Source organism: Equus przewalskii, chromosome 19 (genome assembly GCF_037783145.1).
Source record: "Equus przewalskii isolate Varuska chromosome 19, EquPr2, whole genome shotgun sequence".
Taxonomy (NCBI): Eukaryota; Metazoa; Chordata; class Mammalia; order Perissodactyla; family Equidae; genus Equus; species Equus przewalskii.
The window spans coordinates 25239699-25254158 of NC_091849.1; the positions used below are offsets into that span (position 1 = coordinate 25239699).

General features: G+C 43.9%; 1 protein-coding gene across 2 annotated transcripts in view; it reads left to right on the top strand.

Annotated features, from left to right (window-relative positions):
- The window catches only part of LOC103541911 (butyrophilin subfamily 3 member A2-like), a 264550-nt gene extending 255028 nt beyond the window's left edge, over positions 1–9522 (top strand). The window contains exons 2-9 of one of the 2 annotated variants that reach the window (XM_070585154.1): positions 1522–1611; positions 1867–2214; positions 3570–3851; positions 5373–5531; positions 5715–5735; positions 6765–6791; positions 7252–7278; positions 8802–9522. In XM_070585154.1, coding sequence (XP_070441255.1) covers positions 1522–1611; positions 1867–2214; positions 3570–3851; positions 5373–5531; positions 5715–5735; positions 6765–6791; positions 7252–7278; positions 8802–9331 — 1484 coding nt within the window. In that variant the 3' untranslated portion in view covers positions 9332–9522. The remainder of the gene's footprint in view (positions 1–1521; positions 1612–1866; positions 2215–3569; positions 3852–5372; positions 5532–5714; positions 5736–6764; positions 6792–7251; positions 7279–8801) is intronic. The other variant, XM_070585155.1, reaches the window with a different exon arrangement.
- The last annotated feature ends 4938 nt before the right edge of the window (positions 9523–14460 follow it).

Genomic DNA, 14460 nt, shown 5'->3' on the forward strand with positions numbered 1-14460 from the left:
AAAAGTAGGAATAAATACATTAATATAGGCAATTCCTAGTAGAAGCACAGGAGACAAGGCTCTCTCTCCATGCCAGACCAAAAAAGTAGGTTACTACTTTTTTGAGTAGTGGCAGATACTTATCTTCACAACTCTCTGCCTTCCCTTGTTGGATGACAAGCTGTTAATCTGATCACCTAAAACCAATTTAAAATGCTAGTGAGGCCAGCCAGTGGTGCAGCAGTTAAGTTCGCACGTTCTGCTTTGGCAGCCCAAGGTTCGCCAGTTTGGATCCCAGGTGTGGACCCACACACCGCTTGTCAAGCCATGCTGTAGTAGGCATCCTACCTATAAAAAGTAGAGGAAGATGGGCACGGATGCTAGCTTAGGGCCAGTCTTCCTCAGCAAAAAAAGAGAGGAGGATTGGTGGCAGATGTTAGCTCAGGGCTAGTCTTCCTCAAAATAAATAAATGATAAAATAGATAAATAAACAAAATGCTAGTGAGTATTGATGGGCTAATAAATTCATCCTCATCCATTCACTTATTCAACGAAAAGTTTCTGAGGGTTCCATGCAAACCATCCACTATTGTACAGGCTCATCACACATTAGAAAACAAAATAGACCAATATTCTTGTTTGTGGAGCTTCCACTTGAGTAGGTGGAGACAGACAGTAAGCACATGGTATGCTAGATGGTGAAAACTTAATGGGGAGAAGAGAGCAGGCTTAGGGGGATGGGAGCAGTTTGCCATAATCCTGTGGTCAGAGAAGGTCTTGGGGAGGAAGTGACTTTAGAGGAAAGACTTGAAGGAGGTGAGGGAGTGAGCCTTGTGGATATCTGAGGGAAGAGAGTTCCAGGTAGAGGGAAGAGTGAGAGCCGAGGCCCTCTGTCCTGGTCAGTTTAAGGACCAGCAAGAAGGGCAGTGTGGCTGGAACAGACAAGGACAGTAGGAGAGATGAAGTGAGAGGTCAGGTCTTGGAGGCCCATGTTGGCCATTGTGAGGACTTCAGCATCTACTCTGAGTGAAACAGGAGTTACAAAAAGTGCTGAGCAGAGGAGAGACATGATGTGACGCAAGGAATGTTCTGGCTGTTGTTTTGAGCATAAACTGTAGGGGACACAAGTGGAATCAGGGGACCCAGAGAGGAGGGTCCTGCATTAATCAGAGTATGATGGTGGAGGCTGGGACCTGGCTGTGCGGAAAGAGGAAGGATTCTGAACATATTTGGACAGCAGAGCCAAGGATTTCTTGATGGATTAGGGGTAATGTATGTAAATTCAAACCTACATACATAAGATTTATGGTAAATGTATGTACACTTAACATTACATATTTTTATGCTTGATTTTCATGTTGAGCTCAAAGGTTAAGAGATTCCCAAGCAGACATTTTGGCAGAGGAGGATCTTGAGTCACCACACTAGTGACTGTGTGTTTCACCCTGAGTCGACGCTGGGGAGGTGGAGGTTTGATACGGAATTCGTGATCTTCTTCCAGGTCGTAGTTTCTGCCTGACTCTTTCTGGTGTTTCTCTGCAGCACAGATGAAAATGGCAAGTTCCCTAGACTTCCCTCTGCTTGACCTCCTTGTCTGCCTCATCTTGGTCCAGCTGCTTACCCCTTGCTCAGGTAAGGAACATTCTGCTTTTATGTTTCTGAAGCTGACAATTGCCTATTAGTACCCAGTCAGAACTTCTGACAACTTCTCATACCTGGAAGTTCCATCCAAAACAGAAGGTGTGCATGTCATTAAGACAAATTGTACTTCTGTTAGAATCTTGTTTCTCTCTAGATTTTTTTGTACCTCACTGCCTCTACATGAGGCCCCTTCCCTTACCATCATGGCCCACTCCTTCTGATGGAGCTTCACCTTTTAATGACCAGGTCAGTTTTCTGTGATTGGACCCCGTGGGCCCATCCTGGCCATGGTGGGTGAAGACGCTGATCTGCCTTGTCATCTCTCCCCGAGAATGAGTGCAGAGACCATGGAGCTGATGTGGGTGAGATCCAGCCTTAGGGAGGTGGTATATGAGTATGTAAATGGGAAGGAAATAGAAGAAAAACAGATGGCAGAGTATCGAGGGAGAACTTCAATTTTAAGAGATGGCATCACTGAAGGGAAGGCTACTCTCCGAATTCACAACGTCAGACCCTCTGACACTGGAAACTACCTGTGTTATTTCCAAGATGACGACTTCTATGAAAAAGCCATGGTGGAGCTGGAGGTTGCAGGTGAGCATCCAAGTTTTGTTCTGAGATCTTTCCTCTGTGATTCTGGGGGGCAGATGAATATTTCATGCTCCAAATCCACCTCATAGCACTCCTGTCTGGTCACTAGGATCTGCCTCCACTGCTTTCCCTCTTTGTTTCAGTTAGGCCTTTGGGAGAGACACAGGTTTTCCTCTAGAAATAATCTCTCCTGTACACTATAGTATCAAGTAAAGAACTCCCTCATGCTGGCCACCAGGGTCTAAGAGACGAATTGAAAGGTCAGAGTTAGGAAGGATAAGAAAATATCTCGTCTGTGACAGCACACAGCTTTTTTGGTTCAGTTGTGTTCCAGACCGCTTCTGTGGCTCCTCCACGTGAACACTGCTGTGGGCCTGGGGAGTCACACCTGCAGGACATCTGTGCTGCCAATGTTCTCCAGCCAAAGGCCCCTGGAACACACCAGCAGTTGACCAATTTGTGTTGATTTAATGTTGCAGGGAGAGTGTCTCAGGCAGAGGGTGTTAGAGAAGACTCGGTATAGAATTTGGGCTTGTGTTAGGGGAGTTGGAGGGGGATTTATGGAAGTAGGGCTTTGGTCTGGATTGAAAGCCATCAGGAAGGTGGGATGTGTGATACTATGGATGGGCGTATTAATGAGTCTTACTAAGGAGGAAGACTAAAGTAAAACCCAAGCGGTAACTGGTCAAGGAGCAGCAGTCACTCATAGCCAGGATAGGGAAATGTTTGGTCATGATTGTGGTTTGGACAGTGTTCATATTTTTCTCTATGTTCAAACACAATTGTTGAGTTGTCCTGTTTTTGTCTTGACCTATCATAGTGACAAAGTGCCCCTGTCTGATGTTGATGTTCCATGAAGTTGCTTATATACAACAGGAGAACACTGAGACCAGGCTGGTGTTCAGATATCAAGGGTTGCATTTCTCTTTGTCAGGGCACTCTCTTGCCCTGTGGCTTCTGACTAGGTTTGGTCAATGAGGAGCCATTGCAGAAGATGGAAGAAGGAAGAGAGGAGAGAGAGGTCTAGGTACTTATCCTCCAAGCATTCTCCCTGGAGGACCTTTCTAGCTGGCTGCCCTCCCTACATGACTTTCTTCTTTTAGGTCTTCAAAATGGCTTCTTTTCCACCCTCCTTTGGGTTTACAGGTGGGTGGTAACAGCTCCATTGTTTCTGGCCCTGGGGTATTGCTCCATTCCGTGTAGTTTCCCCTCACCATGACCACACTTTTGCAAACAGCTCCTTACTGAAACTCCACTTGAATTATCTAACGTGAGTGTGTCATTTGATTCCTGTTGAGACTCTCATCAATACAGGAGGCTTCTTTGAAAAGAATTTAGGCTCATTTATCCTTCCACAGCACTGGGTTCTGACTTTGATATTGAAATGAAGGGTTATGAGGATGGAGGGATCCATCTGGAGTGCATGTCTACCGACTGGTATCCCCAACCAGAAATACAGTGGAGAGATGTCAATGGAGAGGGCATGCCAGCTCTGGCAGCATCTTTGCATGAAAGTGAAGCAGGTCTGTATGCAGTCGCAACATCTGTGATCCTGAAAGGCAGCTCTGGGGAAGGGATATCCTGTATCATCAGAAATCCTCTCCTCAACCAGGAAAAGACCGCCAGGATTTCCATCGCAGGTCAGTACCCCATTTAGCCTCAGATACACTGTGCTGAGCTGTGGCCATTGAAAGAAGGAGGATGTGTGATTCTCTGTTGCTGACTTGGGTCTCTGCAGTGAATATAAGGCACAGAGCAGGATCCAGAGCCTTCTTCTTACACCAGGGATGTTTCTTTTCTCCAAAAGCTGTTTATGTCACAAATATTTACTGAGTATTTCCTTTGTGCCAGGAACTGTGATAGGCAATGGGAATTAGTGGAAAATGGTAAAGATCAGACCCTTAAGCAAAGACAAATGACAAAATGGGAAAAAATATGCACAACTGGTATCTTATGGAAAGAACTAATATCCTTAAAATATAAAGCAACGCAATAGAAAAATGAGCAAAAGATATGAATTATTAGTTCACAGAAAAGGAAATAACCCAAGATGTCGTCCTATCTCACTCAACAGAAGAACGTGTGTTAAAACAGTCCCACTTGTGAGACTGGCAACAAAACAAAGGAAAACAAAATTGAGGTGGCAGATAACACACTCTCGTGGCAGGAATGTGGGGAGACGGTCACTTTTAGAAATTTGTTGGGACAATCTGGTATATTTTTCGTACAAACTGGCACAACTTCTATTGGGAGCAATAAACGGAATTTCTCCAAATTAGTTAATAAATATTGATCCAAAATCCCACTTCTGGGAATTTCTCTGGCAGATGTACTTGCTTGTATGAAATGGCTCATGTAAAAGGTTATTTCTTGCAGCATTAATTATAATAGCAAAAAGTTAGAAACTATGTCCACCAATGGGGAACTTCTATGCAACAGAATATTGCACAGCTGGGAAAGGAAACACAGACATTCTCTCTATAATAATATGGCAAGATCTCCATGATGAAGAGAAAAAGCCACCTGCAGAGCAGTTTGTATAAAATGCTGTCTTTGGTGTAAAAAAGAAATAATATGAGTATACGTATATTTAAAAAATTTAATACACGCTTGAATAGCATTCACTGTATGTCAGGTTCTTTATAAGCATTAATTTAATCCTTTAACCTTATGAATGAGGTCCTATTATTACCCCCATGTTATAGATTAGGACACCAGGAACAGAGAAGTTAGGTAATTAGTTGAGGATCACACTGCCAGTCAAGTGGAGGAGCCAGAATTTTAATGCAGGCCCTCCAGCTCCAACATTCCTATTCTTAACAACCATATTAAGCTGACTAATGAGAGGCTAATAAATGGGGGGACGGAGGAGGGACTTGGAAGACTTTTAGACTTTTTTGATATTTGAACCATGTTCATTTAACCTATTGAAAAGTTAACATAGAAAAAAACATATGATTCTGATGCTCAAGTAACTCCTATTCACATGTGAGAAGCAGACAGTTCAAGATAAGTAATAGACTATTTTGTAGTAAGAGTTTACCGAAGTCCTCCCCAAAGTTCCCTGAGACTTTTGGAGGACAAAGATCATTTAACATCATGAGATCAACTCTATGATTCCAGCCCTGGGGGTGAGAGGCTAAAGCTCTATTCCATTGCAGACCCCTTCTTCTGGAGGGCCCAGCCCTGGATCTCCACACTGGCGGGGACCCTCCCAGTGTTGCTGCTGCTTCTCACAGTGGCCTGTTACTTCATCTGGCAACAGCATAAGGAGAAAGAGAAAGAGCAAGCAAAAAAGGAGCAGGAACAAAGAGCAAGAGGTATCAAACCAGGAAGAGAACCTGAGGTACTGGCTTAGGGGAGGGTGCCCCCCAGGATCTCACCCCATCCCCACCCCAGGCACCCACCCCTGCACTGGGTCATTAGTAAGTTTTATTTTCCAAAAGTCCTCCACATTCCATCCCCATAACAGTAGCTTTTCTTTTTTCCTGCTTGTTTTCCAGAGTACCTCCAGCTTGTACTGCGTAAGTTCAGATTCCCCCAGGGGTCAACTCACGTCTTGGTACCTCTGCATTAAGCTGCTTCATGACTCTTCAGGTTTCTTCCATTGCAAACTTAAGAGAGATAGACTGCCTGTCATGGCTCATGCCTCAGTGGCTCTGATATTTTCTCTGAATTTGCACCTAAAACTCTCCACTCCGATATTTTCCAGCCCATCTCCTCACCGTTAACTCTTCCCAGGGCTGATAAATATCCCGCATCCCTTTAGAAGAGAAAGAAATAAGGGTGGATGAACTGGGAGAAACACTGGGGAGTATTTTTTTTTTAGTGGAGAAAAGGGCCTTCAGCCTCTTCCCAGGAGGGGCTCACAGACTCATCAGCCCATCAAGTCACCAGGGAAAATCCAGCAGTGCACTTGAAAGGAAAGAAGCAGGAGGGGATGTAACCCCCTAGATAAAGTGCCTTCCCTATGCTAGGAACCTCACTAGTTGCTTTACATAATCTGTAGGCTGCTGAGAAGAAAACAAAGAACGAAAAGTTTAAAAGAATGAGAAAATCCGAGAAGGCGAGAGAAAAGTGTCTCTTAAGCAAAGGACTGGCCACAGTGACTCAGTTATCACAAATTTATTACAACTACATTTAAAATATAGAGTCTGAAATTTCCACATTAAGTTGCCCTATTCTTTTCGGAAGTAGAGAGGACAAAATACAGCTTGAGATAGATAGATTCTAGTACACATACACATACTCGTGTACACACAGTAAAACCTACACCAAGTTATGGGAGTATAGGTACATACAAAATAGATCTGCCAGGTCTCAGCTGGCAAACCACTTACATGCTGCCTGTTGTATCATCAGCATGAAGTTGATGTTCTCAGACTTGATATTAAGGAGGAGAGGGGAGGAGAGATTTGAACAGGCAGAGGGAGAAGGTAGGAAGGGTAGACTGGGGGTCAAAAATGAAGATTAGATGGATGCAAAAAAAGAGAAAGGAAATAACTAAGAAATGACATAGTTGAGGTGACATCTCTACTTTTCTTCCATTGTAGGGGAAAAGAAGTCTCTGGCCTATGATGGTGAGTGACCGTGATGTTCTCTGAGTTTCCTGGCACATGTGAACTAAGCATTTAAACTTTTTCTCTGTCCTGTAATCCATTGGTATTCCCAATAGGAATAATCCGATCTAGCCCAGAGGCTGGTTTTCTGAAGGACATAGTACCCCTGCTTTTCTGGAGCCTCAGAGAGGACCTTCCAGATACAACATGTGGGCATTTTCAGCTGCCCCTCACCCTGTTGGCACATATTCCCACACCCTAGCAAAGCCTGGCCATGTTGCCTACAGCCCCAACATGATGGAGGGAAGGAAGTCCACCATTCTTGAGAGGTTATTTGCCTGATCTGGCAGAGCTGTAGATGAAGGAAGTTGGACATTGGAAGAAACTGAAGAAAGAGAAGGAGAAAAGGCTTAGTGAGGAGAACGGATGGGGAAAAAACAGAAATAATGCCTTTTCCTTATCTGTGTCTCCTGCCTTTCAGAATGGAAGATGGCCCTCTTCCAAGCTGGTGAGTGAATCACTGTATGTTCCCTAGGAAAACAACCTAAGGGAATATATTCCTTTTCTCTTCTCTGACTCTTGAGATTCTGGGAAGAATAGTCCCCATGACTGGGAGAGTTCTGGGTGAATGACTTGAGATCTTTGTCTCAAAGGTGTTCCCATCTCCAGGCCCTTCCTGCTGAGAGCCCAGAGGACCAGAGAGGATTGCTCTCCTGGGTTCCACAGATCTTCATAGGAAGGAAGAGGCATAAAGAGTAGAGCTGAGGGAAGGAGACACAGAATGAACTAATACTACAGGGAGTGTGAGGATGTGGAATGACCAAGGAGAGAAGGCAATGCACAAAGATCTTTGCTTTTCCCAAGCTTCTTATGCCACCTCCTGCTGCTGTGAGTCCCCAAGTTACTCAGTTTCTGGACTGTAGTCTCCTCATTTTTAAATAATGATCATAATTTCTGTTCTGTGAGGGTTGAGGTAAAGACTAAATGAGGTAGTGTATGCGTATTAGTAAAAAACCAAGAAGAAAGACTGGGTGGTTGAAGAAGGTTTAGAGAAGGAACTATTTACAGAGGTAGGTGTGGGGTTCAGGGAAACTGACAAGAGCATGTGAAGTGCAATAGGGCTCACAATAGTGGGAAACTGTCACCACCCCTAGGCTTGAAGGAATAGGGAGAGGGAGAAGTTACTGGAGCCCAGAGGAAGCTTTAGCTCTCAAGGACAGGGCTGCCTGAGAGGAGTCATGCCTTAGTTAGAGCATCACTATCTCATGCTGGCAGGGAGGAAGTGGGGAAAACAAATGCTGTGCCTCTATTCTCTTTCTCCTTCCAAACTTCAGCTAGTACCTCCCATTGGCCAAACCCAACAAGTAGCTAGAGACAAGGGAGCCCAATGACACTGTCCATAGAAGATAGATTCCTGGATCCCAGAAGAGGGTAGAGAAAGGTGGAGAGTGGATTTGGGAGCACAGAAAGTCCCCAAGATGGCCTCTAGCACAAAAAAGACAAGGTATCTATTATAACATCAGGCACTTCCTCCACGGCAGGCCCTGGGCTACCTATAAAACATGTTGCCTTTTTCTACCCTAGAGATTAGTACTTTTATCCTCATTTTTCAGATAAGGAAATTGAGGTCCAAAGATATCCTATAGTTTGGGTCTATAGAAAAAGAGAGTGCAGAAAATGAAAAGTCATTCAGTTCATGGCTGGTAAAGCAAGGATTGAAATGTAAATCTATGTGACTATAAAATACAGGTGGTCAGTCATTTTTTGGAATGAAGAAGGAAAATGATGGAATGAAGGAGGCAGCTCCAGATCTTGTTTTAGGCAGACACTGACCCTCAGCACTCTACTCCCATGAACATAAGACTCCTGGGCCTTTCTTTTGGTGTTGCTGAGAGGGTCACATTCAGGGCAGGCTGGGGACAGCAGGCTCTGGACTTGGACCTCCTCAGCCACACCCAGGTCTTGAAGGCTGAGGCTCTGAGGTCTGGGAACAAAGGCTGACCCCAAGGCCTATCCTCCTACTTTCTGCAGAGGATGTGATTCTGGATCCGGACACAGCCAACCCCATCCTGAGTATTTCTGAGGATCAGAGGAGGCTGAAATGGGCAGACACACAACGGTATCAGCCATACAACCCTAAGAGATTTTGTATGCATTATTGCGTGCTTGGCTGCAAGAGCTTCACATCGGGGAGGCATTTCTGGGAGGTGGAGGTGGGGCACGGAAAAGGGTGGTATGTCGGGGTGTGTAAGGAGAATGTTGAGAGGGAAGACTGGGTTTATATAGCACCCCATAGTGGATTCTGGATTATGGGGCTGTCTGAGGGTAATGACTATTGTGCGCTCACTGACCCCCGGACCAACTTGACAATTGTCAACCCTCTTCAAAGAGTAGGGGTTTTCCTGAACTATGAGAGTGGTGAGGTCTCATTCTACAACGCCATGGATGGATCTCATATCTACACCTTCCCACACACCGCCTTCTTTAAGCCTCTGTGGCCTGTTTTCAGAATTAAGAAATGGGATCACACTGCCTTGACCATTTGCCCAGCGCTGACCTGAGTGCAGAGTTCCCTTGTTACTGACCTAGTGTCTGACCTTTCCCTGGAGACCTCAGTGGCCCTGGGATCTGATGATGGGAATGGGGATCCTTAAGCTGATGCAACATCCTTGCATCTGCCTGCCCAGCCTGGAGCTCAGGGCCTCTTCCTTAACAGTAACATATCACAACAATAAAATACTTACTTAATGCACACACTGTGTGAAGCACTTCACTAGTATTAATTCCATTATTCTATATGACAGTTGAATTTGGTACCTTTGTCTCCTTTCTATAGATAAGGGAACAAGTGTGCGTAAAAGTGAATTAACTTCTCAAAGATGACTCAGCAAGTGAATTACAGCTGGGATTTGAATGATAATAACTAACATCTATAGGTAACTTAACATGTTCTGGGTGCTGTGCTAAATACTTTAAGTGATTTCACTGGTTTAATCCTTACAACAACCCTTCGAGGGAGTCTCATTTTGAGGATGTGGAAACTGAGGCAGGGCTAAATTAAGTACTTTTAGAACTTTTACAGAAAGTTGTGCTGCTGAGAGAGGTTCAACCACTGTCCCAGCCCCACCCCTAGCCTGTTCTTTTCCTGTTCCATTGCCTCCATGGGGAAGAGACCACGTGCATCCTTGAGATTCCTTCCCCAGGGCACCCTGGGTAAGGATCACTATAGGTGACTATGGAGGCCACACCCGTTTAAGGTTGATTTTCAGAGCCAAATGTCCAGCGCTTCGGTGGATTGAGTCTGCAGGCAGACATGGTCCAGAGAATGAATTCACAGGGACTGCATCATACAGGATGGAAAGAGACTAGAGGTCAAATTCTTAACCAATAATGGGCACATGTGCACTCACTCTGTCACTGTGATGCATGATCATGGAGCCAGAACAAATCCTCCTACTTTGAAGGTCTCTAGGAAGTCTACCTTAACACCTAAAGATCGTCTGTAGAACAAGAATTTGGTAGGAATTCAGCTAGATGAACTTTAGTGGTATTTTTTATCACACTGTAGAATCCATCTCCAGGAAAGGGATATTTCCGCCCCTGATCATTCATTGATGTTAATGAATGCTCCCTTCAACTGATGGACAATGGGGAAAGGCTGATCTTCATTATCATCATTATTATTGTTCACCACTGTATTCCCTTCATATATCTGATAAGGAGTTAATAATAGAGAACTCATACAACTCAATAGCAAAAAAAAATCCAATTTAAAATTGGGCAGAGGATCTAAATAGACATTTTTCCCAAGAAGACATACAGATGGCCAACCGGTAAATGAAAAGGTATTCAGCATCACTAATTACCAGGGAAATGCAAATCAAAGCCACAATAAGATATTGCCTCACAATTGTTTAAATGGCTATCAGCAAAATGATTAGAAATAACAAGCATTAGTCAGGATATGGAGAAAATGGAACATTTGTGCACTGTTGGTGAGAATGTAAATTGATGCAGCCACTATGGAATACAGTATGGAGATTCCTCAAAAAATTAAAAAGAGAACTACCATTTGATTCAGCAATTCCACTTTTAGGTACTTGTCCGAAGACAACAATAACAGCAACTTGCAAGGGTATGTGCACCCCTATCTTCATTGTAGCATTATTTATAATAGACAAGATACAGAGAAAACCTAAACACCCATCAATGGATGAAGGAATAAAGAAAATATGGTGTTCATAAATATACATATAACAAAATATTATTTAGCCAAGAGAAAGAAGAAAATGTTGCCCTTTGCAACAACATACATAGACCCCATTAAGCTAAGTGAAATAAGTCAAACAGAGAAAGATAAGTACTGTATGACCACACTTGTATGTGGAATCTAAAAAAACCCCAAGAACCCGAACTCATGGATACAGATTACAGATTGGTGGTTCCCAGAGGCAGGGGTTGGGGAGCAGATGAAATGGGTGAAGGGATTTAAAAGGCACAAATTTACAGTTATAAAATAAATAAGTCATGGGACTGTAATTTGATAGCACTGTGTTACATATTTGAAAGTCTCTAAGAGAATAGATCCTAAGAGTTCTCATCAAGAGAAAAAGAAAATTTATAACTATGTGTGGTTATGGGTGTTAACTAGACTTATTGAGGTCATCATTTTGCAATAAATACAAATTTCAGATCATTGTGCTATGCACCTGGAACTAATATAATGTTATACATCAATTATATCTTAATCTTAAAAACCCACAAGTTCAAAGATAAAATTATTCAGAATTTCAAGATGGCAACAGCAGAGCATTAAAACAAATGCGGGGCCCTTTTGAGTGCAGGGTCTTGTGCAACTGTACAGGTGACACCCTGTGAAACCAGCCCTGTTTCTTTCTATCTCTTTTAACTACGTCCTCCTCTTCAGACTCCTGGCCTCTGTCCATGTCACTATAATCTCTTTCCTGGACTTGTACAATAGTTTCCCGACTTCCTGTTTCCTTTACTATTTTTCCTCCATGTTGTCATGAGAGAGAACTTCAGAGAGCCCACATTTAATCTGGGCCTCTAATCTCCTCTCCTTTGAAATCCTTCCACGAGAATAAAGTATAAAATGCTAAGCATAGCATCCAAGGCCCTCTATGACATGCTTCTGTCTGACTCTACAGTTTCATCTTCTCCACACCCTCAACCCTGGCATGCAGTCTTTATGGAATGAAATGCATGCTTGATGGGTATTGTCACCAGATATAGCAAATAAAAATACAAGATGCCTGTTTAAATTTGTCCAATGCAATATTTCCCTCATACTTATATGAAATTCAAATTTTAACTTGGGCGTTATCTTTATTAGCCTCTCTCTCTCTCCTTTCCTCCAAGTCATACCTCAGACCCCTCCCCCTCCTAGAAGTCTCCCTTGCCTCTTCCATCACTCCCCTTATCACAGCACCAACACATTGCTCCTTGTGAGTATGGTCCATCCGGTTTGGTCCCCAGCAGACTCTGGGGCCAAATAGCCTGATTTCAAAGTCTAGAAAGAGTCACTCTTCTCTAATTGTGACAAGTTCCTTAATCTCTTTCTTACTCATTTCCTTCATCTGTAACATGAGCATGATGAGGACGGTGGTGATGAGGGTAACAGTGCCTGCCTCTGAGGGCTGTTGTAAGGACTCGGGAGTTCACACATATATGAACCACTTAGAATGATTTCTGGCACATAGTAAATGGTAGTTAATTGATGTTTGAAACTTGGCTGTAAATTCCTGGCCAGCAGGCACCTCTGGCTTCTAACACCTGGCACACAAATGAGGCATGCTTATTGAATGAACTTGTCTTCTTTAAACTCCAACCTAGAACATTGAGAAGGAAGCTTATAAAACTATAAAACCTTACCTGGTCTATGGCTTTATCTGGGGTCAAGAAGGCTCCTGTTGACAGGGCTCTATCTTTCCCAGGCCCCTGGGTGTCCTTCCTGGGGCAGCTCTCTAGCCTGGCTTCTGCTGCTCCCACACATCTGCCTATTTCTAGGTCTCATCGCCGCCCTAGCTTTTCCCTTCTCCCATCTCAGTAGCAGTGTTTGCTGGATCTGCAGCTGATTCCATTTCTGCAGGCAGAAAGAAGGGGGCTACTGTGCACCCCCCTTCCTGCCCTCTCCTCCTTCAGCATGTAGGCCAGGCTCTTCTGCTCCTGTGACTCAACTCTGACAAATGCCAGAGAATAAATGTTTCATATCATTCAACCCGAGGTGCTAGAAGACGGGAAGTAAAAGTACAAAGGGCAGATGGGCAAGGAACATTCTGTGTAAGGCAAGTATGGGCAAAAAACTGAGAGGGGGGGAAAAGGAAACCCATATTATCCCTTTAATGTTACTCTCTTTGGGAAAATAGACTCTGGGGGTGGGGGGAGGGGGTGCGTGCAGGACAAAGACTTCCTGTTCTTTGCCTAAGGAACTTTGCAGTATTCTGTGATTGTTCTCAGCTGACTGGAGCTTTTTCTCCTGCTCTCATTGACTGGCTGTGGTCATCAAGGGTGTGCACCAGTCTGAGCTATGGTCCTGCTCCCCCGGGTCAGTGCAGGCAGCCACAGCAAGCCAAGGCAATGAGGTAGCACCTACTGCACTGAGGAAATTGTTCAGAACTCAGGCTTCACAATCAAACAGAGCCAGGTTCAACTCTGGCATTGCTACTCACTAGCCAAGTGACTTTGGTCCAGTCATTCAACTTCTTTCAGGCTCAGTTTCATACAAAACTTGGGATCATAATACCTCCCTGGAAGATTCGGTGCAATGAAAATAAACAAAACTCACTCCCCCGAGGCTTCCTTCAGTCTTGAGGATGCACACAACCCCTAGAGTAGGGGGAAAATTGAATTTTTACTGGGTGTCATTATTGGAGTCTTAAGGAGAGGGCACAACAAGGATTCTGAAGTGTGATCTTTTCCTAGGAAGGAGCAAAGTTTGGAGGAATGAAGGAGAGATTCTTCCCCTCCTCTTCTGTGACCTTCCTCACTTCAGAGAACTCTCTAGTTTTCCTGTGAGAGGGTGATGGGAAGCTCAACAATTCCCTACAGAGGGGCAAGTGTGTATGTGTGTCACAGGGATCTAAAGCTACATATGCACAGCACTTCTCATGCAACTGAAGAAAAAATCAATAGGGTAAAGAATGAGAGATGATGAAAATTTAAGAGGTATGGATGTCCTCCATAGTCCCCAACATTGCTCAATATGGTTTCACATTAAAATGATTTGGAAAGCAATATTGGATGTGAAGAACATTGGCAGTGAGTTGGAATAACAGTCACGATTTTAGTCAGAGAGGTCCAGAGCTGTCACACCCTTAACAGATGTTAGTGAAAACATTCATTAAGCCACTCTGGACCTGGGTGTTTGCTTGTTTATGTAAGTTGAGGACTGGAAGAACAACAAGTATCCTAGAGTCTTAGCACTCACAGACCCATAGCAGCAGCAGGGTTAAATGAGAATATCCTGGAGACATGAACTGTTCTCAGAAGAACAGCCTGCATCCAATTGTGGGAAAGTTCATCTTATTGTTGATGTGGCAGCTATTGTAGCTCCATAAGAAATTTGGGGGAATGGTGGTTCTTACTTCAAAGTCTTAGTAGCAAGCAAGAGGTGGGAGGAAAGGGTAGAGGAGAAGAGAAAGAGTTAGAACTGGATGCAGTTTGGAAGAAG